The sequence below is a fragment of the Mercenaria mercenaria genome, chromosome 14 (assembly GCF_021730395.1).
Source record: "Mercenaria mercenaria strain notata chromosome 14, MADL_Memer_1, whole genome shotgun sequence".
NCBI classification, from domain to species: domain Eukaryota; kingdom Metazoa; phylum Mollusca; class Bivalvia; order Venerida; family Veneridae; genus Mercenaria; species Mercenaria mercenaria.
The window spans coordinates 32,489,634-32,516,560 of NC_069374.1; the positions used below are offsets into that span (position 1 = coordinate 32,489,634).

Here is a 26,927-nt window from a genome sequence, read left to right on the forward strand (position 1 = left end):
TATAAAATGGGCCATCATTCTTGCAAAAAGCAGGATAGAGTTATGTTTCTTGATGTACAGTGTCCACTTATGATGGTGAAAAACTGTTGCAAGTTTTAAAGCAATAGCTTTGATAGTTTATGAGAAAAGTCAACTTAAACATAATACTCAACCAAGAAAATGATTTTCTAAGTCCAAAAGGGGCAATAATTATTGCAAAAAGCAGGATGGAGTTATGTTGCTTGCTATACAGGTCAGCTTATGATGGTGAACAAGTGTTGCAAGTTTCAAAGCAATAGCTTTGATAGTTTAAGAGAAAAAGTTGACCTAAACATAAAACTTAACCAAGAAATCTGATATTTTCTAAGTCCAAAAGGGGCCATAAATCTTGCAAAAAGCAGGATGGAGTTATGTTTCTTGCTGTACAGGGTCAGCTTATGATGGTGAACAAGTGTTGCAAGTTTTAAAGCAATAGCTTTGATAGTTTAGGATAAAAGCTGACCTAAACATAAAACTTAACCAAGAAAACTGATTTTCTAAGTCCAAAAGGGGCAATAATTCTTGCAAAAAGCAAGATGGAGTTATGTTTCTTGATGTACAGGGTCTGCTTATGATGGTGAACAAGTATTCCAAGTTTCAAAGCAATAGCTTTGATAGTTTAGGAGAAAAGTTGACCTAAACATAAAACTTAACCAAGAAATCTGATATTTTCTAAGTACAAAAGGGGCCATAAATCTTGCAAAAAGCAAGATGGAGTTATGTTTCTTGCTATACAGGGTCAGCTTATGATGGTGAACAAGTATTCCAAGTTTCAAAGCAATAGCTTTGATAGTTTAGGAGAAAAGCTGACCTAAACATAAAACTTAACCAGGCAACGCCGACGCCGACAACCGCTCAAGTGATGACAATAACTCATCATTTTTTTTCAAAAAATCAGATGAGCTAAAAATCAATAGGGGTCATCTACTCTGCATGTTCAATCATCCTATTAAGTTTCAACATTCTGGGTCAAGTTATTCCATAGTTATTGATTGGAAATGGTTTTCCATGTTCAGGCCCCTGTGACCTTGACCTTCGACAGAGTGATCCCAAAATTTCCATAAGCCCTGGCACCCTATGAAGTTTGAAGGTTCTATGTCAAATGGTTCTCCAGTTATTGATAAGAAATGAAGTGTGACTGACGGAAGGACAGAGGGGAGACATAATTCTGCAACATGGGACTGTCAGTAAGCCCATTTAATATAATGCTGGATAATCATATATTGTAAAGCCTTGAGCATGTGCAAGGATTCACACAAAATCTTGTAAACTTAAAATTTTGTCATACATTGTACCTTATTTCCTCAAGTAATTTTAGCACGGAGTTAGTGCATGACCTCTGCTGCAGCTCTTTGTCTGGAAATAAAGTAACTAAAATTATACACCAAGGTATTTGTAGAAAACTAGAAAATTTAATGTGTCCACAGACAACAATCAGGGATTTTTTAACTCAATTTTTTTGAGATTTTCCCAGTTGCCCTGATGTGAAAACTAGCCTAGTAGTCTTAGTGTGAAGCAATGATTCTGTTTGTCAAAAAGAACCAGCTGTGGTAAATACTATAATAATTTGTACAGGATACTTTCTCATTGTTCCTTAATGTGACATGCAAATGGTCTTCCTGTACAAAATGTATAGTTTGCTGATCACTAAATGTGCGTCTTCTTTGAATTGACTGGGACAGTTCAAATCTGATTTAAGGTAACAAACTTGTTTAAAATGTTAAAATACTGATGGTCAGGCGGATAAAAAAATTATTGGCACAACCCTCGTGCGAATACTAGTAGCTTCAGCCTTATTAAAATTTAGTCTAATCTGTACATTGCAAACAGCACACTCACCGTATAGGTGGATTTGTTTTGTTAATTACATAAAACAACTTCATGGTGATTACATAAAACATAATTATCAGTTTCACTAAAGTATTCTTACCTTCCACAGCCGATATCAGGCATCAGACCTGTCACCACTAACCAGAATAGCCTGGATACCGTGCTATACCCTCGCCGATTTCATAGTCGTCAATTGGTTTCTAAGGTTCCAACATATGTTTAAGATGCAGGCATGACAGCCTATCACCATCATTGGTACATATCATGACTGCAAATTGCATTTTTGATTGTTTTTCCAAAATCATGACTGTAATCTGTTTGCGCCAATATCTTGTACTGACAGCCTCAATTAGCTCAAATAATCTGCATATGTGTTTCATAGAATTTGATTGGCTGAGTTTTTTTGGCAGTTTTGTAGGAATATGAACTCCAAAATAGCTTTTATTTTATAAAATCAACTGCCACACAGTTAACTGAATTGGTATTAAATCTGTCGACAACAAAATATTAGGGATAATAAAAAATATTGAAACGTACTCGGTGAATATTTAGGTCAGAAAGGACTATATTCCATTCTTCATTTAGCCTATGGTATGTCATGCTGTTTCGTCACACTTACTAACTTATTTAGCAATGAGGGATATAATAACAAGTTAAGGGTTGTTAAAATGAATAATTTTAACACTGCAACAGCAACCATACATTTAACCACATTTAGAATGGATCTAGCAATTTAGCAGTCTCTGACCTGATGTAAATGGCCAATTTACAACAACAACAAGAGGACCATGATGGTCCTGAATCGCTCACCTCTTCCCACATGATCCAGTTTTGAGTATGACGTCCTTTTTTCTATTTTTGACATAGTGACCTAGCTTTTGAGCTCATGTGACCCAGTTTTGAACTTGACCTAGATATTATCAAGATAAAAATTCTGACCAATTTTCATGAAGATCCATTGAAAAATATGGTCTCTAGAGAGGTCACAAGGTTTTTCTATTATTTGACCTATTGACCTAGTTTTTTAAGGCACGTGACCCAGTTTCAAAATTGACCTAGATATCATCAAGGTGAACATTCTGACCAATTTTCATGAAGATCCATTCAAGGGTATGGCCTCTAGAGAGGTCACAAGGTTTTTCTATTTCAAGACCTACTGACCTAGTTTTTGATTGCAGTTGACCCAGTTTCAAACTTGACCTAGATATCATCAAGATAAACAGTCAGACCAACTTTCATACAGATCCCATGAAAAATATGGCCTCTAGAGAGGTCACAACTTTTTTTCATTATTTGACCTACTGACCTACTTTTTGAGGGCACGTGACCCTCTTTCGAACTTGACCTAGATATCATCAAGATGAACATTCTGACCAATTTTTATGGAGATCCATTCACAAGTATGGCCTCTAGAGAGGTCACAAGGTTTTTCTATTTTTAGACCTACTGACCTAGTTTTTGACCGCACATGATCCTGTTTCGAACTTGACCTAGACATCATCAAGATGAACATTCAGACCAACTTTCATGAAGATCCATTGAAAAATATGGCCTTTAGAGAGGTCACAAGGTTTTTCTATTATTTGACCTACTGACCTAGTTTCTGATGGCACGTGACCCACTTTCGAGCTTGACCTAGATATCATCAAGATGAACATTCAGACCAATTTTCATAAAAACAATGCCAGGTGAAAAAATCAAATCACTGATAACAAGAGATCACAGAGTGATCTTGGCGCCCACCAATGTGCCACTTTTGAGTGTTCCAAATTTCAAGACTTATTGACTAGCTCAAGGTCAAATTTCATTTCCATACACAACACAAATCTATGCATGTGGTCCAAATTTGAAGCCTGTACCTTCAAAAATGTGAAAGTAGGTCATTAGGTCAATGTCAAGGTCAAAGTTTATTTCGGTACACAAAACTATGCATGTGGTCCTAAATTTGAAGCCTGTAGCTACAGAAATGTGAAAGTAGGTCACTAGGTCAATCTTAAGGTCAAAGTTCATTTCGGTACACAAAACTATGCAAGTGGTCCAAATTTGAAGGCTGTAGCTTGAAAAACGTAAAAGTAGGTCACTAGGTCAAAATCCAGGTCATATTTTACTTCGGATTACAAAAATATGCATGTGGTTCAAATTTGAAGCCTGTACCTTCAAAAATGTGAAAGCAGGTCACTAGGTCAATGTAAAGGTCAAAGTTTGTTTCGGTACATAAAACTATGCATGTGGTCCAAATTTGAAGGCTGTAGCTTGAGAAATGTAAAAGTAGGTCACTAGGTCAAAATCAAGGTCAAATTTTATTTCGGAAAACAAAACTATGCATGTGGTCCAAATTTGAAGCCTGTACCTTCAAAAATGTGAAAGTATGTCACTAGGTCAATGTCAAGGTCAAAGTTTTTTTTCGGTACACAAAACTATGCAAGTGGTCCAAATTTGAAGGCTGTAGCTTGAGAAATGTAAAAGTAGGTCACTAGGTCAAAATCAAGGTCAAATTTAGGTTCATCTTGCCACTCAAAAATATACATGTGGTCCAAGTTTGAATGTTGTAGTTACTGACAAGAACATTTTAAAAGCTTTTCCCTATATAAGTCTATATGAACCATGTGACCCCCGGGGCGGGGCCATATTTAACCCTAGGAGGATAATTTGAACAAAATTGGTAGAGAACCACTAGATGATGCTACATTACAAGTATCAAAGCCCTAGTCTTTGTGGTTTGGACAAGAAGATTTTCAAAGTTTTTCCCTATATAAGTCTATGTAAACCATATGACCCCCAGGGCGGGGCCATATTTGACCCTAGGGGTATAATTTGAACAAACTTAGTTGAAGACCACTAGATGATGTCACATACAAAATATCAAAGCCCTAGGCCCTGTGGTTTTGGACAAGAGGTTATTCAAAGTTTTTCCCTATATAAGTCTATATAAACCATGTGACCCCCAGGGCGGGGCCATATTTGAACCCAGAGAAATAATTTGAATCATCTTGGTAGAGGACCACTAGATGATGCTTCATACCAAATATCAAAGCCCTAGGCTCTGTGGTTTTGGACAAGAAGGTTTTCAAAGTTTTTCCCTATATAAATCTATATAAATTATAGAAATAAACAAAGGGCCATAACTCACTCATAAATTGTTGAACCAGTCTGATTTTCAGGGGGACACAACTAGGGTACCAATACATCATTCTGACAAAGTTTGGTCAAAATCCCCCTAGTAGTTTCTGAGGAGATGCGATAACGAGAAATTGTTAACGGACGGACAGACGGACGGACCACGGACGCAGAGTGATTTTAATAGCCCACCATCATCAGATGGTGGGCTAAAAATAGACAGTGCCAGGATGACAGAAGGTATGAAACAGGTATTTTGGGTCAAGCTGTTCTCAAGTTACTGAGAAAATCATTTTCAATGTTCAATTCCCTGTGACCTTGACCTTTGACCTTTTGACACCCAAAACAATAGGGGTCATTTACTTCATAAGCTAAATCATGCAATCAAATTTAAAGCTTCTAGGTAAAGTGGTTCTCAAGTTACTGAGCAGAAACCGTTCTAAACGTTCAGACCCCTGTGACCTTGACTCTTGACTTACTGACCCCAAAAACACTAAGAGCATCTTCTTCATAAGCCCAATCATGCTGTGAGGTTTTAAGGTTCTGGGTTGTTCTCAAGTTATTGGGCAGAAACAGTTTTAAAGGTTCAGGCTCCTGTGACCTTGACCTTTGACTTACTGACTCCTTAAACAATACACATCATTTACTTCATAACCCCAATCATGCAATTAAGTTTGAAGGTTCTGGATCAAATGTTTCTCAATTTATTTGGTGAAAACCTGAATGAGGTTCAGATGTAAACCTTATTCAAGGTTCAGACATTAGTCCAGTTGTGATCCTTGACCTAACAACTTGGTTCATGTTCATGAACTTATGATAATATAGTATTGGAGATAATGAGAACATCTAAGTGACATTGTATGAAAAGCTATAGATATACATTTCATCAGTGTTTTCTAATGTTGCTTCAGGACTAAAATTAGTAAGGTTGTGAACCGGCAGTGACGTCAGAAATTTCCGTGTGATGAATTCTTGTTAAGAATTACAGCCAGCGATTTTTTTCCTTCTTTAATAGGGTCCGTAAAACGGACCCTTTCCCAATTGAAAATAATGACCATTTTTCCCAATTTCAGACCAAATTATTCCCAAAAATGACCTACAAACATTTTTGAAACGGCTGCTGTCCCGACATCGTGAAATTCGCCGATTATAGAAAATATGTTCCGAATTTTAATCGAGTGTTTGCTAATTTTGACCAAAGGGCAAATACCCGATTAAAATTCAGAACATGTTCTCTGTCATCACAAGCGCGAATTTAATCAATCGCACCATGTATTGTTTTCGGTAATCGGTTTCCACGATCTTTTTCTGTAGAACCAGTGACAAACTGTGCGAACAATGAGTCACAACAGCAAATATAATGTTCAAAGGCTAACAAAATCCAAGTTTGCTGGCTGCAAAAGCCTTGTGGAGTTCAGATTCTCACGGGCATCTTCACAGCCTGTTCTGACTGAGGAAACGTCCGTTGAATCGTCGACACCGGTGTCGTTTTCATGTCAGAGTCAGGAGAACTCTTGTGTAACTCCGGTTGAATTTGTGCCAGAGTGTGTGCCTTTAGAACAACCATTGTTATCTCAGAGTCAGGCCACTGTATCATGTTGTGATGATCAGAACACTAGCTTTAGTGTAACTTAATTAGATCCAGGAAAGGGGTTATTGTAATTTTGTATGTTACACAAAATTCCCAATTAGGATGAAAACGACGCTATTTTTCCCAAATCGTCCGGACGCGGACGCTTTCCCAAAATGGCGAAAAAAATCGCTGTACAGCATTATTCGAACACAATGTATAGCTTAAACAAAACCCACATAACTTTCCCTGAAACCCAAAGATGCCGAAAGCAAATACATAATTTGCCAATTTGTCATTACAGGATGTCACTACCTTAAGCAAATAAGAAATGGATTTGGAACATTTCTTACCTTTCTTGTCCAAAATAAAAGATAACGGCAATCTTCCCACAATGATCGCATTTGTCTGGCAAATTGCATAGCAATCAAGTCAATGTTAAACAGGCTAAATTGTGGATTGCTGGGCAAATATTTCTTATCATAATAGTACAAGGTAAGCATAAAAATGTCCATCATCATCATAATCATCATCAATATCATCATCATAATAAAGTACATCACTTTTCCTTCAATCATATATCTATGTAAGCATGTTTTACTGTTTCAGTTCTGAACAACAAAACAAATGGACAAGATACATTATAATCTGTATTCTAGTACAAAATATCAGCTTCTTTAAAACATTTCTGCGTAGCAACTATTAATTTCCACTACTTCATGAAGTAAGGTCCCTTTTAGGGTTCTGTTTTGTCAAGATTTCAATCTCCAAGCTATTGCCTATTTTAAATTGAGTAGGATAGTCTTAACATAGGGGCAAGCTTCCACAATATATATGTCAACTAAAGGCTGTGCGAAGCAATTTGTATAAGGCTCACAGTATTCAAAGTGAGATCAAATGAAACCTATTCCTCGATTCCCAGACAAGCAAAAATTACTCCACACATTGTCGTCAATTTAACAATAAAAGACAAAGTTAATTGAGATATTCACATAAATTTTTCAGACTTCTTAATAATTAAATTTAAAACACATATCAAAATAAATATAAAAGTCTCTATATGTATACAGAAAGTCTTTTGAGTTAAATTACCAGTAGCTGTAGCTTTCAGTCTCAAGATTTCTTCACCAGTGTCTATTTGCATACACAACAGAACACTCAGGACATGATGTTGTGACTTCAGATGTCATTTGGAACTGAAGACATTTACAGCAGTTGACAAGTTATAATGTTATATGATATATTGCAGCCATATGACCATACCCTAGCTGTATTTCTAGACCCATTCATTCTAGAATTCAAGCAGAACAATCAACTTCAGGAGACCCCTGTTCACAAGAAACACAGTCAAATATTCCTCAAACATTCATGTTTAATCCATGTAGGGCACACCCCTGTAGTTATAAAGCCCTGCTCCGTGGCTATTCAAATTCTTTTGTGTGTATGCAACCCACGATTACAATAGGTAACAGTTAAGGCCACATGCCACTATTTTGCACGCAAAACCACAGGTATTTCATATAGATTTTTATATAAAATTGACTCCATTTTGACAGGCGTCAGTTCCTCGTCAGGATTTTCATGCTTTTTCAGTGACAATTCAAGGTTTAAACTAAAAGTTAGGACGGGAGCAGGGCTTTAAAGGCAGAAACATTTACAGATAATGACTGTCACAACTACAAAATTCAATAAATGTTGTATATGCAATTCAATGCAAGTGTGAAATATTCATCTTACGGTCCATGAAACAGTAAGCAGTAGACCACTTCCACATAATGCACCTAGAGAAATGTCGCAGTGATGCAATTTATCATAGAATGAAAGGAAAAACAAGAAAGAAGAAAGTGCCAGACATTTGGACTAATTATGGAACCGGTATCAAGGAATAATGCACCAATTATTATTAGTGTACGCATTGCTAAACAACATCTGACGCCACAACATTGTTCCAAGTGTTATGTATTGTTTTTTGTACTGAAAATAAACACTGTTGAAGAAGACTGAGAGACAAAAGCTATCACAAACTTTATCACATTTAGAGTATTATCGATATAAACAATATCTATTACTTTAGATGATTAATACCCCCAACCCTGCCGCTTTGATACTTAGAAAGTAACATGTTGTAATTATGACCTTTGACCTGCATGTATGACCTTGATCCTGGACCTAAAGCAATACATCTTAATGAAGTCAACAACTAATTCTACTCTTCTTTAAAAAAAGCAAAACAACAAGTCTTCCAAGTGGTTAAGAATATACAAAGCAGACACAAATTTAATCTATCTAATCTTTGACCTCTAATGTCACTGACCTTGACTTAGAACCTAATGACATGGTTTGTGAACTCTTACCTGGTAATATTGTCTGAAAAAACGTGAACAACTGATGCGGTTAAGAAGCAGTTCAGACATTATGCAGCAGACACGAAATTAAGCTATCTGACCTTTGACCTTCAAGTGACTTGGACCTAGCAACCTGGATTTTGGGCTCTTCATGTGGTCTTGCTGGGCATAACAAACTGTTCTACTTTTATGAAAAACTTTCCAGTGGTTAAGAAGATTAAAAGCGGACATGATGGATGGACAGACCGACAGAGAGATGGACATGCGTGACTCCCATATAACTCGGATACACTTTGTATCTGAGGAAATAGAAATATATAAAAATGTAAATCAGTAACTTTGTCTCCAGATAAAAAAAATGTCAAAAATGGGTTGCAATTTTTTCTCGGCATTTTCTGTCTACCTGTACATTAAAGTCATCATCAGGGAGGATTCCATACAGATACCATTACAATATTGTGGAACAGGAAACAATTATTTTAACACTTTTCAATACATAACAACTTAATCTAATAAATGTTTCTGGATTATTCATAACAAAAGCGTTAAATAAAAAGCAAAAATCACTAAACTTTAAATCTCTTCAGAAATTCCAGTGATCTATTTCAGTGAATCTATTTCAAAACTTAAAGAAATTGAATATGAAAAATATCTGATGATTAAAGTTTTATGTCAAAGAATGTGACTTTGAACTTTTTGTAAAGTCAAACTTTTAAGATATATTATGAATAATCCAAGCATGCACTAAATATAGTATTCCTGAAACCATTTTCTGACTTTAGAGCAATTTTCTATAAAGTTCTAGCTTTCTCCAAACAAAATGACCATTTATATACTACATATTGTAAGAACTGACAGAAATTTGATACAGTGGATACAACAAGTGTAGGCTACTTTTGCTAATTTTATATCTTTAATTGCTAAGTGGCAGTCTGGCAGAAAGACTTTCTAACTAGTACAGTACTGTTTGGACTGTTCTTTGGGCTAAAATGTGGTCCCATTCCCTTCTCCAAAAAAAAGACATTTTGTATCCATAACATGCAGGAAATTCTTGTCAAACTGTCCGTTTTCTTGCATTTTGCTCGGAAGTCCACATGCTAGGTTACAGTAACCATAGAGAGTACAGAAATCCATCCTGTTTCTTCACTTCCACAAAAGAGGACCCTGAAGGCCCTATATCGCTCACCTGACCTTGTTCTTTCCCCAGATAACCTAGTTCCTAATCTGGTCTAGATTTCATAGAGACAAACATTCTGGCTAAGTTTTTTTAAGATGAGGTAAAAATGTGGCCTAGCTCTAGTGTGTTTAAAACAAGGTTTTTCTACTTACTGGCCTATTGACCAAGTTTTTGACCACAGACCACCCAGTAACTAACTAGTCTGAGGTTTTATTGAGGTTAAATTCTGATCAAGTTTGATTAAGATTTGGCCAAAATTGTGACCTCTAGACTGTTAACAGTCAAACTGATGATGACACTCAACCTGCAATGCCACACGCAGGGAGATCACAATAGCTCACCCGAGCATTTTGTACTCATTATATCTGAGCTAAAAAAAAAACATACGAACGAAACAAAAATTTGCATAAAACAAGACCATGAGTTTTTGGAGAATGCTAAATCCACTGACAAATAAGTAACAAATGTAAACAATGTATATATTAGCAAAGAACTAAGAAATTTGGCACCCGTGAAATCATTTTACAGAGGTGGGGAAAGGGTATTAAATAACAAACATCGGGATAGGTAAAGACTATTTTTAATTTTAATTTTGTGAAAAACCAATGATTTCATTTTGTTAAATATCCTTTTGTAACTTCTGTATTCATTAAATAACACTGTTCATTTTCAAAAAGTAACAATAAAATATAACAGTAATTCCAGATTTTAAAATGCTTTGTATCATGCCTGAAATATAAATTTATATTTTTAATTTTCAGTTCAATTCTTACCATTTTAGGAAGTAATTAATGTCGCATTTTTCCAATATTGATATTGCTTCCCCCTCCTCTTTCCTTGCTGATCTCCATTCCTCAAGCACAGAAACAGCCCATCTTGTACTTCTTTCAGTGTTTTTAGATTTTGGCTGTCCACATCCACGTCTACATGTTGAGCATACGCAAATGTTTCAATGTGATGGTCAGATGAACCCTGCTGATCCTCAGCATTATTTTCCCGATTTGACAATATCAGCATGCAGGTTATCCAACTTCTCAGTATCGTCACAGGTTTTAAGTTCTATTTTAATTTCTACCCAGAAGGAAATGATGACACTGTCAGGGCTGATGGGAAGTGTCAGTTTTCTACTTATTCAGCAGTACTTTGTGCTATCATTCATCTTTCTAATTGAAAATCATTGCCCCAGATATTCACATCTGTTTATTTTCACACCTACCCTAAACTGTGAGGCAAAACTACAAACCTGAACTTGTTGCTCAACATTTTTTTTTCTTTGTTTCTTTTTTAACGGGAGGGGGTGGGGAGGAGACAATATATTGATGTACAGAAGAAAAGACAACTATGAACTGCAATTTTCATTAAATTCATTATACAGTCCAACCTGCCTGAGTGGTCACTTCTACTAAACAGCAACTTGCCTTTAGCAACCAGTCTACATTGTTATTATCTCCTGTTTTATTGTAAGATCACAACATCTTAGTCTGAATTAATTGACATACCGGTAAGTATCTGTTACATCATGAAGTTCTCTGGGTTATGTCAGTCTTATAAATTCTGGATATAATTTCTTAAGTACTTTTATCATGTTCTTATAACATCCATTAATAACCTTAATATTTTTTAATCAACAGATTATGCAGGGTTTCCTCTTCCTTTTAGTTTGCGCCAGCAAATTCCACAATCAGGAAAAGTATGCGCCAATGGCTCCGAAGTTGGAGCAAATGATCATTGAGAGGAGACACACCAAATACACAGCATTAGCAACACACATAACAATTTATCTATATCATTTAAAAAACAATTACAATGACAATTTGTTAAAGCACTAGTCTTGCTAACTAGAAGATCCTTTTGTAGAAAAGTGCATGTCTCCCCCAATGCAGTGTCGTATAGGCAAGAAGTCAATAGGGGACAGGAGCGAAAGTCAAAAAGACACTGATGGTTGACTGCAATAGGGATCATCTACTTGGCATGTCCAGTCATCCCACTAAGTTTCAACATTCTGGGCATAGTGGTTCTCAAGTTATGAATTGGAAACGGTTTTCCATGTCCAGACTCCTGTGACCTTGACCTTTGATCAAGTGACCCCAAAATCAATAGGGGTCATCTACTCTGCATGTCCAATCATCCTATTAAGTTTCAACATTCTGTGTCAAGTTTTCTATGTTCAGCCCTCTGTGACCTTGACCTTTGATAGAGTGACTCCAAAAATAATAGAGGCCATCTACACTGTAAGTCCCATCACCCTATGAAGTTTGAAGGGTCTAGGTCAAATGGTTCTCGAGTATTGACCAGAAATGGATTTCCATTTTCTGTCTGCTGTAACCTTGACCTCTAATAGACTGACCCCAAAATCATTAGCAGTCATCTACTCTGTCTGTCCAATCATCCTATGACGTTTCAACATTCTGGGTCAATTGGCTCACAAGTTACTGATTGGATTTTACATGATTTTGACCTTTAATAGTGACCCAGAAGTCAACAGGGGTCATCTACTCTGCATGACCAATCACCTTATGAAGTTTCAACATTTGAGTCAAGTGGTTCTCAAGTTACTGACTGGAAATGATTTTACACGATCAGGCCCCTGTGACCTTGGACTTGAAAATCAATAGGGGTGAAGTGGTTCTGTGACTTTGACCTTTAAAAGTGACCCAGAAATCAACAGGGGTCATCTACTCTGCATGACCAATCACCATATAAAGTTTCAATATTTCGAGTAAAGTGGTTCTCAAGTTACTGACTGGAAATGATTTTACACGATCAGGCCCCTGTGACCTTGGACTCGAAAATCAATAAGGGTGAAGTGGTTCTCAAGTTATTGATCGGAAATGGTTTTCCATGTTCAGGCCCCTGTGAGCTTGACCTTTAACAGTGACCCCAAAATTGATAGGGGTCATCTACTCTGCATGACCATTATCCTATGAAGTTTGAACATTTTGGGTCAAGTGGTTCTCAAGTTACTGACCAGTTTTCCATGTTCAAGCCCTGCGACCTTGACATAAGAGTGACCCCAAAATCAATTGGGGTCATTTACTCTGCATGTCCAATCATCCTATGAAGTTTTAACATCTTGGGTCAAGTGGTTCTCAAGTTATTGATCAGAAATGGTTTTTAATTTCCAGGCCCCTGTGACCTTAACCTTTAACAGTGACCCTAAAATCAAAAGGGGTCATCTACTCTGCATGTCTAATCATCCTATGAAGTTTTAACATCTTGGGTAATATGGTTCTTAAATTATTGAACGGAAATGGTTTTCAATGTTCAGGCCCTGTGACCTTGACCTTTAAAAGAGTGACCCTAAAATCAATAGGGGTCATCTTTGCAGGACCAATCATCCTATAAAGTTACAACATTCTGGGTTAAATTAATTTCCATTTTCTGTCCACTGTGACCTTGACCTTTAACAGAGTGACCCCAAAATCAATAAAGCTTATCTACTTTGCATGACAAATTATTCTATGAAGTTTCAACATTATGGGTCAAGCGGTTCTCAAGACATGAAGTTATTGATTGAAAATACTTCTCAAGTTCAGGCCCCTGTGACCTTGACCATTGATGGAGTGGCCCCAAAAACAATAGGGGTTGTCTACTCCAGCAGCCCTACCACCCGATGCAGTCTGAAGGTTCTAGGTCAAATGGTTCTCCAGTTAATGATCGGAAATGAAGTCTGACAGATGGAAGGACGGATGAATGGATGGACGGACAGGGCAAAACAATATGTCTCACCCAGGGGGTGGTGACGACATAATGACATGTCATCTTATAATAGGGAAAATTTATGCCAAGTACCGTCAACATATAGTATAGGTCGTATTCGTGTACAGGTTGCATTGAAAAATATCTACAGATTTCTTGAAAAATGCTTATACCCATGTATTGGTTGCAGAAAAAAATGGAATCTTAAAATCATGTATTGTAAGGAAATGTGATTTTCCCTTTATAGGTCAGCCATTGTTGAGGCACCCATAATTTTAACAAAGTTGTAAAATGGATTTATTAATAACGTGAGAGGAGATACTACTAAATTGACAGTTTCAATGGAATTTATTTATTTACCTATTCATGGATCATACAGAATATCTTGATAAAATTCAAGTACTTTTCAAGGGCTACTGTTTTTTAAACTACAACCTAATCAAAATAACTTTTATTGCAATCATTATGTAATGCAAGAGTAAAACAACATTCAAAATGCTATCAGCAAATACTCATCACCTGTCAGACCAAATGCATGGCTTTATACTTAATGCTGCTACAAAAAATGTGTAAATATGTAACAGCACATAAGAACAAAAGCATTGTTTTTATAACTAAAATTGAACAAGAGGGCAATGAATGCCCTGTATCGCTCACCTGACCTGTTGACCTAAAGATCATCAAGATTAACATTCTGACCAAGATTCATTAGGATATGGTCATAAATGTGGCCTCTAGAGTGTTAACTAGCTTTTCCTCTGATTTGACCTAGTGACCTAGTTTCTGACTCCACTTGACCCAGACTTGAATCTGACCTAAAGATCATTAAGATTAACATTCTCACCAAGTTTCATTAAGATATGGTCATTAATGTGGCCTCTAGAGTGTTAACAAGCATTTCCTTTTATTTGACCTGGTGACCTAGTTTTTAACCCCACATGACCCAGATTCAAACTTGACCTAAAGATCATCAAGATTAACATTCTGACCCAACTGTTGACAACGACGGACGGACGATGGACGACGACGGAGAGAGGCGATCACAAAAGCTCACCTTGAGCACTTCATGCTCAGGTGAGCTAAAAATCATATGCCCAAAAGGGCCCAAAGTTAGCAATTAAAAGTTATTCCATTCTATTCTAACTATTTTGCTGATGTATAACACTATTCATATGGCTTTTAAGTGCACTCTTTCCATTTTATTGGTGTTATTTCCATAATTTTGTCACAAGACATACAAATACACTTTGTTCTGTCAGCTTTAAACAGTTTCAGCCGCTGTAAAAAATATATTGGTGATTTGTCTCCTACTTATTAGAGAAAATACATTTATTCTTTTTACACATTTCATGCACAGAAATCACTCGCAAGTTTGACTTAAAAATTTGCTTGTTTTAAAGCAGCATGCCTCCAGATTTGGCTAAAAAATAATCTTTCTTTCAAACTGAAGTTTGGTCTTATTATGAACATTAGAATATCAATTTTTTGTTTCTAAAATATTTTAAAAGTTCCAAATCAAACAAGAGGACCATGATGGTCCTGAATCGCTCACCTATCCCCACATGACCCAGTGTTGAACTGAGTATGACGTCGTTATTTCTATTATCTGACATAGTGACCTAGTTTTTGAGCATAAGTGACCTAGATATCATCAAGATAAAAAATTCTGACCAATTTTCATGAAGATCCATTGAAAAATATGGCCTCGAGAGAGGTTACAAGGTTTTTCTATTATTTGACCTAATGACCTAGTTTTTGGAGGCACGTGACCCACTTTTAAATTTGACCTAGATATCATCAAGGTGAACATTCTCACAAATTTTCATGAAAATCTCGTGAAAAATATGGCCTCTAGAGAGGTCACAAGGTTTTTCTATTTTTCGACCTACTGACCTAGTTTTTGACTGCACATGACCCAGTTACAAACCTGACCTAGATATCATCAAGCTGAACATTCTCACCAGTTTTCATGAAGATCCATTGAAAAATATGGCCTCTAGAGAGGTCACAAGGTTTTTCTATTTTCAGACCTACTGACCTAGTTTTTGACCCCACGTGACCCAGTTTCTAACCTGACCTAGATATCATCAAGGTGAACATTCTGACCAATATTCATGAAGATTTCATGAAAAATATGGCCTCTAGAGAGGTCACAAGGTTTTTCTATTTTTAGATCTACTGACCTATTTCTTAACCCAATGTGACCCAGTTTCGAACTTGATCTAGATATCATCAAGGAAAACATTCTGACCAATTTTCCTGAAGATCCATTGAAAAATATGGCCTCTAGAGAGGTCACAAGGTTTTTCTATTTTTAGACCTACTGACCTAGTTTTTGACCGCACATGACCCAGTTTCGAACTTGACCTAGATATCATCAAGCTGAACATTCTGACCAATTTTCATGAAGATCCATTGAGAAATATGGCCTCTAGAGAGGTCACAAGGATTTTCTATTTTTAGACCTACTGACCTAGTTTTTGACCGCACGTGACCCAGTTTCGAACCTGACCTAGATATCATTAAGCTGAACATTCTGACCAATTTTCATGAAGATCCATTGAGAAATATGGCCTCTAGAGAGGTCACAAGGTTTTTCTATTTTTAGACCTAATGACCTTGTTTTTGACGGCACGTGACCCAGTTTCGAACTTGACCTAGATATCATCAAGGTGAACATTCTGACCAATATTCATGAAGATCTCATGAAAAATATGGCCTCTAGAGAGGTCACAAGGTTTTTCTATTTTTAGACCTACTGACCTAGTTTTTGACCCCACGTGACCCAGTTTCGAACTTGACCTAGATATCATCAAGGTGAACATTCTGACCAATTTTCATGAAGATCTTGTGAAATATATGGCCTCTAGAGAGGTCACAAGGTTTTTCTATTTTTAGACCTACTGACCTAGTTTTTGACGGCACGTGACCCAGTTTCGAACTTGACCTAGATATCATCAAGGTGAACATTCTGACCAACTTTCATAAAGATCCCATGAAAAATGTGACCTCTAGAGTGGTCACAAGCAAAAGTTTACGGACGCACGGACGCACGCACGCACTGACGACGGACGCCGCGCGATCACAAAAGCTCACCTTGTCACTTTGTGACAGGTGAGCTAAAAATAAAGATGACCGTGTCGGGAATCAAACCCCGGACCGCCACGGCAATAAAGATAGTTTCCCGTTGTCGTAACCAACAGCGCTATAGCTGAAGTAGTGAATAATGACTTTAAAATATAGTTATTTATAATCAAGACAGTTTACATGGAGTAAAAGCGTGACAAACGCTTTTCGATTTTCATCATAAAAAGTAGTAAAAACAGAAAATTGTCAAGTGTTTCTGTAACATAAAGTTTGTCAGTAATTAAGTTTGAAAGTCTTCTTAAGAAATATAGCATTTATTTCAAGATATCTAAAAAAAATAATTTTTTTTGTTGTTGAACGATCTGGAGGCAAGCTGCTTTAAACTTTTACTATCACGATCACCGTGTTTCAGACAAAACGGAAACGAAATATACAAACGGTGATATAGGCTATATACAAGAGCAGAGATAGCACACTGTGTAAATCTCAATAAACTGCGGCCAGAGACTATCAAAGCATAGAAGGAAATCACTTTGTGACCCAATACAACACTTAAAAAAATTTATTTCAATTTTCTCTGATTTATTTTAAACCTAATATTCTTTGTGCAAATTTAAGCAAAGACAATAATTTCAAGGAGTATGAGCTGAAATTCAAGTACTTTTCCAGATTTTTTTAGGGTTAGGGTTTTCAAGGACTACCACTGAATTCAAGGACTTTTCAAGGCCTGTGCAAACTGTATTATTTTTTTAACTTCCGGGCACTTTGGGTGCGACCTGGAATTGATAGATTATTCCTTCTCAGGAACCCGTACACCCATGATTTAGAAGCGGTAAAGTTCTGCATATTTGGATCTTGCTTGGCGATCTTCTTGGCTTCCAGGCCAAGTTCAACTGTAGAATCGCAGATTCCCTGGCTACGCCGGGAGCTGACATACTTAAGCAGCTTTTTCTCGAGATCGGGGTACTGTGCAGTTCTACCACGGTTTGCCTTCTTTGTTTTCTTCTGGCGAAGGAGGACTTCTTTTTGGCGGCGCCACCACCTGACATTTGCCTCACTGATGTTGTACTTGCGACCAGCAGCTCTGTTACCATGTGTTTCAGCGTAGGCAACGGCAACTAACTTCTTTTTGGCTGTGTACGAAGCTCGTTTATGACCCACGGCAACTGAGAGGGATATCAATGATAATATGTGAGAGATAATCAGTGACAGGTGACAGCTGAGACAATAGAGGTATATCGATGACAATAACTGAAAGGTTAATCAAGTGACAGATGCCAAATTGAGTACGAGATGCAATCGAAAACACAGGTCAAACTCTGACACCTCCTAATTATCGACTTGTGTGCTGTGGCAACAGCCAAGTTGTATTTACAGTCGGTTTGATGTACTTGCAAACTGTGCAAAAACACCAACTTGGGAAAGTTTTACACAGGTTTTGCTAAAAACTTAATGATGAGTTAAAGAAACGAGTTGTAAACTATATTTCAATAAAAAACAGCATTTCTTTTTAAAGCTTTTGCAGGAGCTCTTAATTTTACATTTTATACAAAATTCATTTAAGACAGCAAGTCCTCATACCAGCCTTTACCTAAGCCCGAGTCCTCTATAGGTAGTTACTCCCCTTGAATCATTTTAATGTAAAAGTATGGGGCGAAAACAGATCGATTTTCTTAAATTTTTAAGCCAGAAAAAAATTGTGGTCTTGTCCTTTACCCATGTATAGGTCGCATCTGTCCTTCCTGACCAGAATCTCGGTAAAAAAGGTGTGACCTATACTCGTATGATGACGGCAATTTTAAAATCCCTTCATCTATGGCATTTATGGACCAGACAAGAAACAGACCATGTTATCCTTTAACCTTTAAGTGTGACCTTGACCTTAGAGCTAGGGGTCTAGATCTTGCACATGACACATTGTCTCATTATGGGGAACATTTATGCAAAGTAATTTCAATTTTTTTTTATCCCTTCATAAATGGCAGTTATGAATCAGACACGAAACAGACCCTGTTAACCTTTGGCTTCCAAGTGTAAGCTTTGCCTTGGAGCTAGGGGTCTGGGGTCTTGCTCATAACACATTGTCTTATTATGATACACACACACGCACGCGCACGCACACAAACAGACAGTGCAATTTTAATATGCCTACATTCAGGGTATGTTAATGCTTAAGCAAAATTTGTTGATGTTGGACAATCAACACCTGACCATTCACCTATACTAAGAGCTCACCCTGAAACACTGGTTCATGTGAGCTAAAAAATTGACATTAAATATGTGACATCAAATAAAGTAGATCTATAGGAATATGAGGATATATGTGTACACAGTCAGAAATTGGCTTCAAACATACAAATATATCAACATAAGAAATTTAATATGTAATGCCTGGCATGAAAAATACAATGTACATATAAAACAAACATGCAGTTCTTCTCTTCGTATAACTGATGTTTTTAACACAATTACCTTTCAGAATCTTTCAAAATTTGTTTGTTTGTTTTGGGTTTAATGCCATCTTTCAACAGTACTGCAGTCAGTAATGGCGGGCAATTAGCCTAACCAGTGTTCCTTGATTCTGTACCAGTACAAACCTGTTCTCTGCAAGTAACTGCCAACTTCTCCACATGAATTATCAGAGGCGGAGGACGAATGATTTCAGACACAATGTCTTTTATCAAATGGTCACGGAGAACATACACCCCGCCCGGGAATCTTGACCTGACCTAGTAATTACTCTAACTGAACCAGTATCCAGTAATCCAGTTTGACTAATTGGTCTCTAAGTCCAAGTTTATTTTCAAATCTGACCTAGATTTCATAAAATCAATGTTAAAATTCTGACCAGGTTTCATGCAGTTCTGTTATAAAATAGAGCTCTAGTGCTCATTTAGATTTCCCTTATATCACCTAGTGACCTAGTTTTAACTTTGAGACCGAAGATGACACAGTTACAAACCTGATATATACAGCCATACTTTCTGATCATGTTTCAAGATGATCAAGTACAAAACTGTTACCTTAAGAGTGAAAAGATGGTCATCATGTTATATGAAATAATGACCTAGTTTTGACCACAGGTCACCAGTTTCAACATTGCACTGGAGTTTACAAGGGTAACATTCTGGCAAGGAATCACAACATTCTGGCAGAAAATGTGCAGTGAAATTTTTTTTGCTATTATTTTACAGCAGAATACATGCTATTTCCCCTAGCCAAAAATAGCTACATGTATATATTTTCCCTTAAAGAAAGTCATATTTTCCCCTTTGAATCTGAAGAAAATATCCTGTAATAATGCATTTTATTTAAGTCAGCTAGATATATATATATATATATCTCTCTCTCTCTCTCTCTCTCTCTCTCCAATTACCCCCATGTTACTTCAGATTTACTACTTGTGCAGCTATTATGGAATTTATGTCACATTAACTGTGTTTACTTCTCTTCAAGATGCCGAATTCATAAGGACATTGGTATCAGTTCTTGCAAATTGGTACTACCGGTATGCCTCTGACATGAAAATCAAATAATTTGGAAATCCCTTTTTTGGGGTTTATTGTGCAGCTTTGTGCTATATTTCCCCCTAAAAAGCCATAGATTGTTTGAGAAAATCAAACAAGAGGGCCATGAAGGCCCTATATAGCTCACCTGATCTACTGATCATCAAGATTAACATTCTGACCAAGTTCCATTAAGAAATGGTCATAAATGTGGCCTCTAAAGTGATAACTAGCTTTTCCTTTGATTTGACCCGGTGACCTAGTTTTTATTCTACATGACCCAGATTCGAACTTGACCTAAAGATTAACATTCTGACTAAGTTTCATGAAGATGTAGTCATAAATGTGGCCTCTAGAGTGTTAACAAGCTTTTCTTTTGATTTGACCTAGTGACCTAGTTTTTGACCCCGCCTGACCCAGATTTGAATGTTACCTACAGATCATCAAGATTAACATTCTGAACAAGTTTCAGTAAGAAACGATCATAAATGTGGCCTCTACAGTGTTAACTAGCTTTTCCTTTGATCTGACCTGGTGACCTAGTTTTTGATCCTACATGACCCAGATTCAAACTGGACCTTGAGATCATCAAGATTAACATTCTGACCAAGTTTCATGAAGATATAGTAGTAAATGTGGCATCTACAGTGTTAAGAAGCTTTTCCTTTGATTTGACCTGGTGACCTAGTTTTTGATCCAAGATGACCCAATAACAAACCTGCACAAGATTTTATTGAGGGTAACATTCTGAAAAGTTTCATAAAGATTAGGCCAAAATTGTGACCTCTAGAGTGTTAACAAGCTTTTCTTTTGATTTGACCTGGTGACCTAGTTTTTGACCCCAGATAACCCAATATCTAACTTGTCCAAGATTTTATTGAGGATAACATTCTGACCAAGTTTCATTAAGCATTTCCTTTGATTTGATCTGGTGACCTAGTTTTTGACCCAAGATGACCCAATATCGAACTCGTCCAAGATCTTATTGAGGGTAACATTCTGACTAAGTTTCATTAAGATTGGGCCAAAATTGTGACCTCTAGCGTGTTAACAAGCTTTTCCTTTGATTTGACCTGGTGACCTAGTTTTTGACCCCAGATGACCCAATATCGAACTCATCCAAGACTTTATTGAGAGTAACATTCTGAACAAGTTTCATCAAGATTGGGCTAAAATTGTGACCTCTAGAGTGTTAACAGTGAAATTGTTGACAATGACGACGGACGGACGACGACGGACACAGGGCGATCACAAAAGCTCTCCTTTGAGCACTTTGTGCTCAGGTGAGCTAAAAAGATCACTGATGTTGCAAGACAAAGTGGTTTTTCTGAGTTGACCAAGTGATGAGTTTTTGTGTTTAGGCAAACCAGATTCCAGATGCAGAGAGCTTTTCTGATGGAGTGACAGGCAGGCAGACAGCCATCATCATCATCATCAGTATGACCTGTTTTCTTAAAAAGATGCCTAAAAAGATCTTTTTGTTGCAAAATGTCACTTTTATGCATTTCATGTCATTTTAGCGTCCACAGAAAATTTTTCATGCCAGGTTTCTCTTACTTAATAATAAATGCCCCTTCTACACAGAAAATCAGAATTTGCCGATTCTAAAGATATCCTCTTGCTGCATCTCTTACTTTCGGTCATTCCAAACGCACATGTGCATATTTTTTTAAAAAGTGTTGCATACTTCTGTATCTTAAGAAAAGTCATAGAGCAATGAAACAAATAGTTAAAATTAAAATATGCATTCAAGTTCTAAGTTTCTGTGTATTACAATGTAAACTGGAAATCGTAATGATCTTTTGATTTTTAAATTTTCTCGGAGATCTATCAAAGTTTTTGTGCTTTTTAAAAACTGTGAAACTCATGCTGTAGTAATTTGGTGAAGTTTTGTATAAATCAATGTTTTAAAGCTAATTTTTTAAATTTCCCAATTCCAGTGCACATTGTTTGTAACAAGCGTAAACAGAAAATTTTCACTTACTGTATCCCGACTGGTCTGTTGATTGGTCAAAAGAACTGTCGCTTTCTGCTCCAAGTCCTGGTTGACCTTGACCCCAGTTGTCAAGGTTACTGGCGGCCATTTCTACCCCCGTAATCTCTAACTCATCTTCAACCTGCTCAACCTTAATACCTGACAAATCAGATATTTCAGTTCTTTCTGTTTCATTTTTCTCTTGATCATTGTCCACTTCTGCAGCCATTTCACCAGCTACACTTGAAGTCTGAGTATGTGAAAGATGTACAGATTCGGGGATAGATTTTTCGGCGGCCGTAAATGTCACTGACTCATTTGATTCAGCCACTTGTTGATTTTGAGGAATGTCTGAGTTCTGATAATCCAACTGTTCAGTTTTCACTGACAAATTACTGTCTGTATTAGCACCTGTATTTCCATATCCTACATTTGAATCACTAGCGTCACTCAATATCTCACTTGGCTGTGGATATATGTCTTGGGACGAGGCCCTGGAGATACTAACTGGATGAACTCTGGGACGTTTGGCTGGTGGTGTTGGTAGCTGAGCAGGCGAGCGTGGACTAGAATGAGTTCTCTGGTATGGTTTCTGTGGTTCATGTGTTTTCTTTTTGTGATAAGCTGAAAGCATATGGAAATAATAATACACATTCACGTATATCAAGCTGCAGCTGCCTAGGTTGAAATTTCAAATTCTTAGTATCTTGAAACAACAGAGCCAAACTATCACAATATATGCCCATCACATTAAATTACTTCTGACTTTTAAAAATACATTACTCAAGAGTGGGACTATCTAGCTGGTTATTGAACATATCTCAGATATTATGCCCATTAACATTGTGAACAAGAGCTGTCTCCATAGGATGACACATGCCCCCGATGGCACTTTGAATGAATAGTTATGGCCGATGTTAGAGTTTAGGACCTTTGACCTACGGACCTGGGTCTTGCGCGCGACACGTCGTCTTACTGTGCCACACATTCACGCGTAGTTATTTTAAAATCCATGCATGAATGACAAAGATATGGACCGGACACACCCATCATTGCATTATCATGAAATATGACCTTTAACGTCAAGTGTGACCTTGACTTTTGAGCTACGGACCTGGGTCTTGCGCGCAACACGTTGTCTTACTGTGGTACACATTCATGCCCAATAATTTTAAAATCCATGCATGAATGACAAAGATATGGACCGGACACGCCCATCTATGCACTATCATGAAATATGACCTTTAACATCTAAGTGTGACCTTGACCTTTGAGCTACAGACCTGGGTCTTACGCGTGACACGTCGTCTTACTGTGCCACACATTTATACGTAGTTACTTGAAAATCCATCCATGGATGACAAAGATATGGACCGGACACGCCCATCAATGCACTATCATGAAAAATGACCTTTAACGTCTCAGTGTGACCTTGACCTTTGAGCTAGGGACCTGGGTCTTGCGCGCGACATGTCGTCTTACTGTGGTACACATTCACGCCAAGTAATTTGAAAATCCATCCATGGATGACAAAGATATGGACCGGACAAGAAAATTGCGGACAGACGGTTCAAAAACTATATGCCTCCGAAGTCCCTTCGGGGGCATAAAAAGTTTAGTGAACATTAAATAATAAATACTCAAGTTACAGAGCAGAGACCCTGTCAATTTTCCCAATTCTAAGTTATTCAAGGGTTGTAACTCCAGCCAGTCTAGGTGGATACAGCTTGTTATCAAACTTGACCGAAACCTTATACCCATAGAAAGTGTGACCAAGTTTGGTGAATAAAGAACAAAACTACTCAAGTTAGTGAGTGTACACCGTCAATTTTCAGTTTTGGGTAATTCAAGGGCCTTACTTCAGCCACTCTATGACAATCCAGCACGATCTCCAACATGGTCGCGACATTATGCCAACAAACATCAGATCGTGTTTGGTGAACTTTGGAGCATACAACTTTATGGGATGCTGCTTGCCTCTGCAGGTGATCACATCCACTTCCTGTTTCAAATGGCTCTACTGTTTAACAGCCTTGTCAATTGATAGTATAAATACAAAAGTCAAAATATGGGCATTTTTTTTTTTTGTAAAATGCAGTTATGAAATCAAAATGGTCAAGTAAAACAGCCAAGTTGGGTTTCCTGCCAATATATGTATAATTTGTTTACACTTACTTTTAAGACAATATCCAAGAAACTGTGACTTGATTTCATCACGACCTTCTAAAAAGCCTTTACCGGTGTTAGAACCAAGGTGAGACAGAGAGCCATCATTTACACTGGCTGTAAGGATGATAGATTCTTCACCTGTATGCTCTGACAACTGTTCCATCTGTAATACATAACACAATAATATTGTAGTTGGAGTAATCTTGGTCACAGTTTATAAAACATTGGGTTTATGCAATGCTCCTTCTCAAATATCTACAGGAATAAAAGAACATACATGTACCTTTTCAAGGCCATTATAAATTAATTGCTAGATTATCATCCATTTTTTTCTTAAAATCAGGCAAGGGGATGAGGGGGTGGATTTTATTTTTCATTTCTGATAATTTTTAGGATCAAGAACTGTATTAAATGAAACATTGTGCTCAGGTAAGCTAAAAATATACAGATCGCCCAAATGGACCTAATTCACTCACCTCAGGAGGACCATGACCTTTGACTGATGATCATCCATTAAAAGATATATGTAAAAGGTTTTCTATTTTTTACTGTAGTTTAATGAATTAAAATCTAAAGGCCAGTGCATTTATTTTTTAGATTACACTAATTGCTATGATTTTAAAAAACTTTTGAAGTTCAAAACCTATGGAAATGTGTCTGCACGAGTGCAAGATAATGTCCACTTATTCTTAGCCCTTTCATGCTGGACACAATTGATTCTGCCTTTGCCACAAGTGTAGATTTTGATCAGCCTGCACATCTGTGCAGTCTGATCATGATCTGCACTGTTCGCTATTCAGTCAGTTTCTTTTTAGTAAGCACCCCTTTTAACAGTTAATGGTACTGTCCATATTGAAAGATGGACAAGTTCATTATAGAAATTTAGCAGGGTTAAGGTTAAAACAATGCTTACCAACAGTTGTATTTGTGATTTGAGCACAGACTTCAGGATAGCTTTATATCCTGGTATCTCCTTCAATACATCCAGGTCAGACATCTTGGATGTTCACGTGAATATTTTACGCACTCTGTATTCTACAGTAGTGATTTTCTTCACTCCAGTTTCTGCCTCTGTGAACTACAGAACTTGTTTTGTATGACTGTCTTTCCTATTCACCTCTTTTGTTCTTGTATCTGTCTGTTGCACACTTTTTAACTGTCTTATTTATAACTAGTTGGTTAATCTGTAATAAAAAATAGCTATGTGAAGCAGAACTGAGGTAACTGTAATCAGTAATTGTAATCTGTGGTAACTGATAATCAAGCTATCTTCCTTTACTGTCTAACCCTTTATAGGGATGTAGACACTTTCATGCACATAAAGCCACAAAGATTATTAGTAGAAATAAAAAGAAATTGGGCCAAATAAAAGGGAAAAGAAAATGTGTCATTGATTCAAAAGATAAAAACAGTTTCGAAAAGCAGGATTATGGTGAAGCTTGTTCAATGTTGCTAACGGGAACATTAAACTGCTCAAGGGATGTCTGGTGGGCAACTATTCCATAGGACTATAGTCCTGGTGGGAAAATTGGTATTTGCAGTTGTCAGTAGTTGCAGAGATTAACCTGTAATGGATCATAATGATGGGATATCCTCCTTTTTAGGGGGATGAGATGCCCGTCCATGCGTATTGCAACAAGATGATTTGTAATTTTGTACATACCGAAGAGTCAGGAGTCTATGTGCCAGAGGTCTAACCTACACCATTTTAGACTGTGTAGCATTTCAGCAACACTGGGAGTATGGCCAAAGGCATTGTAAAACGCCTAAACAGGAATTGTTAAGTCATATTTTTTATTAAAATGTCCAATGTTTAACTTTAAGGCTTCATAGGTAGTCTTGTCTGAAAAAGTGAAAAAAATAATAACTGTTAGAATTTTAGTTCTGAAACTGGGAAAAAACATACTAACTGCCATTTGGATTGGGACCCAATTTTGGAATCTGGAATGAAATGAATTATGTGAAACAACAAATTTCTTTTATTGGTATATATCTCCTTAATCAGGTCTAGGATTTCGTAGTTTTTACAGACATTCTGTAAATATACGGACAGTCCGTAAATTTAAAGATTTTCCAGTCTATAAATTTACAGACTGTGTATGTATATCCAAATTTAAAGATTTTTCAGTCTATAAATTTAAAGACTGTGTATATGAAATCTGTTAAAATTACAATTTAAATCAAAACCGCATGTTTAAACTTTAGGATTTTAAGACTGTATGCATAAATGAAGGTTATTTGTGATTTTCTGTCAATATTGATGACTGAACTTTCAAAAAATGTGAAAAAATTAAAGTGATCTTTCCTGTCTGAAATTCTTCTCTTAGTTTTATCTATGCATGTACATGTAATGTGAAACATTTCATTTAGGAAGTGTCTAGCCATCCAGTAACTGGATGCCTAGCCTGCCTTCTAAGTTCTAGCCATCCAGTAA

The 26,927-nt window shown here is 36.9% G+C and overlaps 1 protein-coding gene across 1 annotated transcript in view; it reads right to left on the reverse strand.

Annotated features, from left to right (window-relative positions):
- Positions 1–26,927, reverse strand: part of LOC123527198 (uncharacterized) — a 35,207-nt gene that overhangs the window by 1,829 nt on the left and 6,451 nt on the right. Inside the window, exons 2-5 of the mRNA XM_045306521.2 lie at positions 25,407–25,677; positions 24,500–24,656; positions 22,334–22,948; positions 1,314–1,374 (exon numbers count right to left, since the gene is read on the reverse strand). Coding sequence (XP_045162456.2) covers positions 1,314–1,374; positions 22,334–22,948; positions 24,500–24,656; positions 25,407–25,490 — 917 coding nt within the window. The 5' untranslated portion in view covers positions 25,491–25,677. The remainder of the gene's footprint in view (positions 1–1,313; positions 1,375–22,333; positions 22,949–24,499; positions 24,657–25,406; positions 25,678–26,927) is intronic.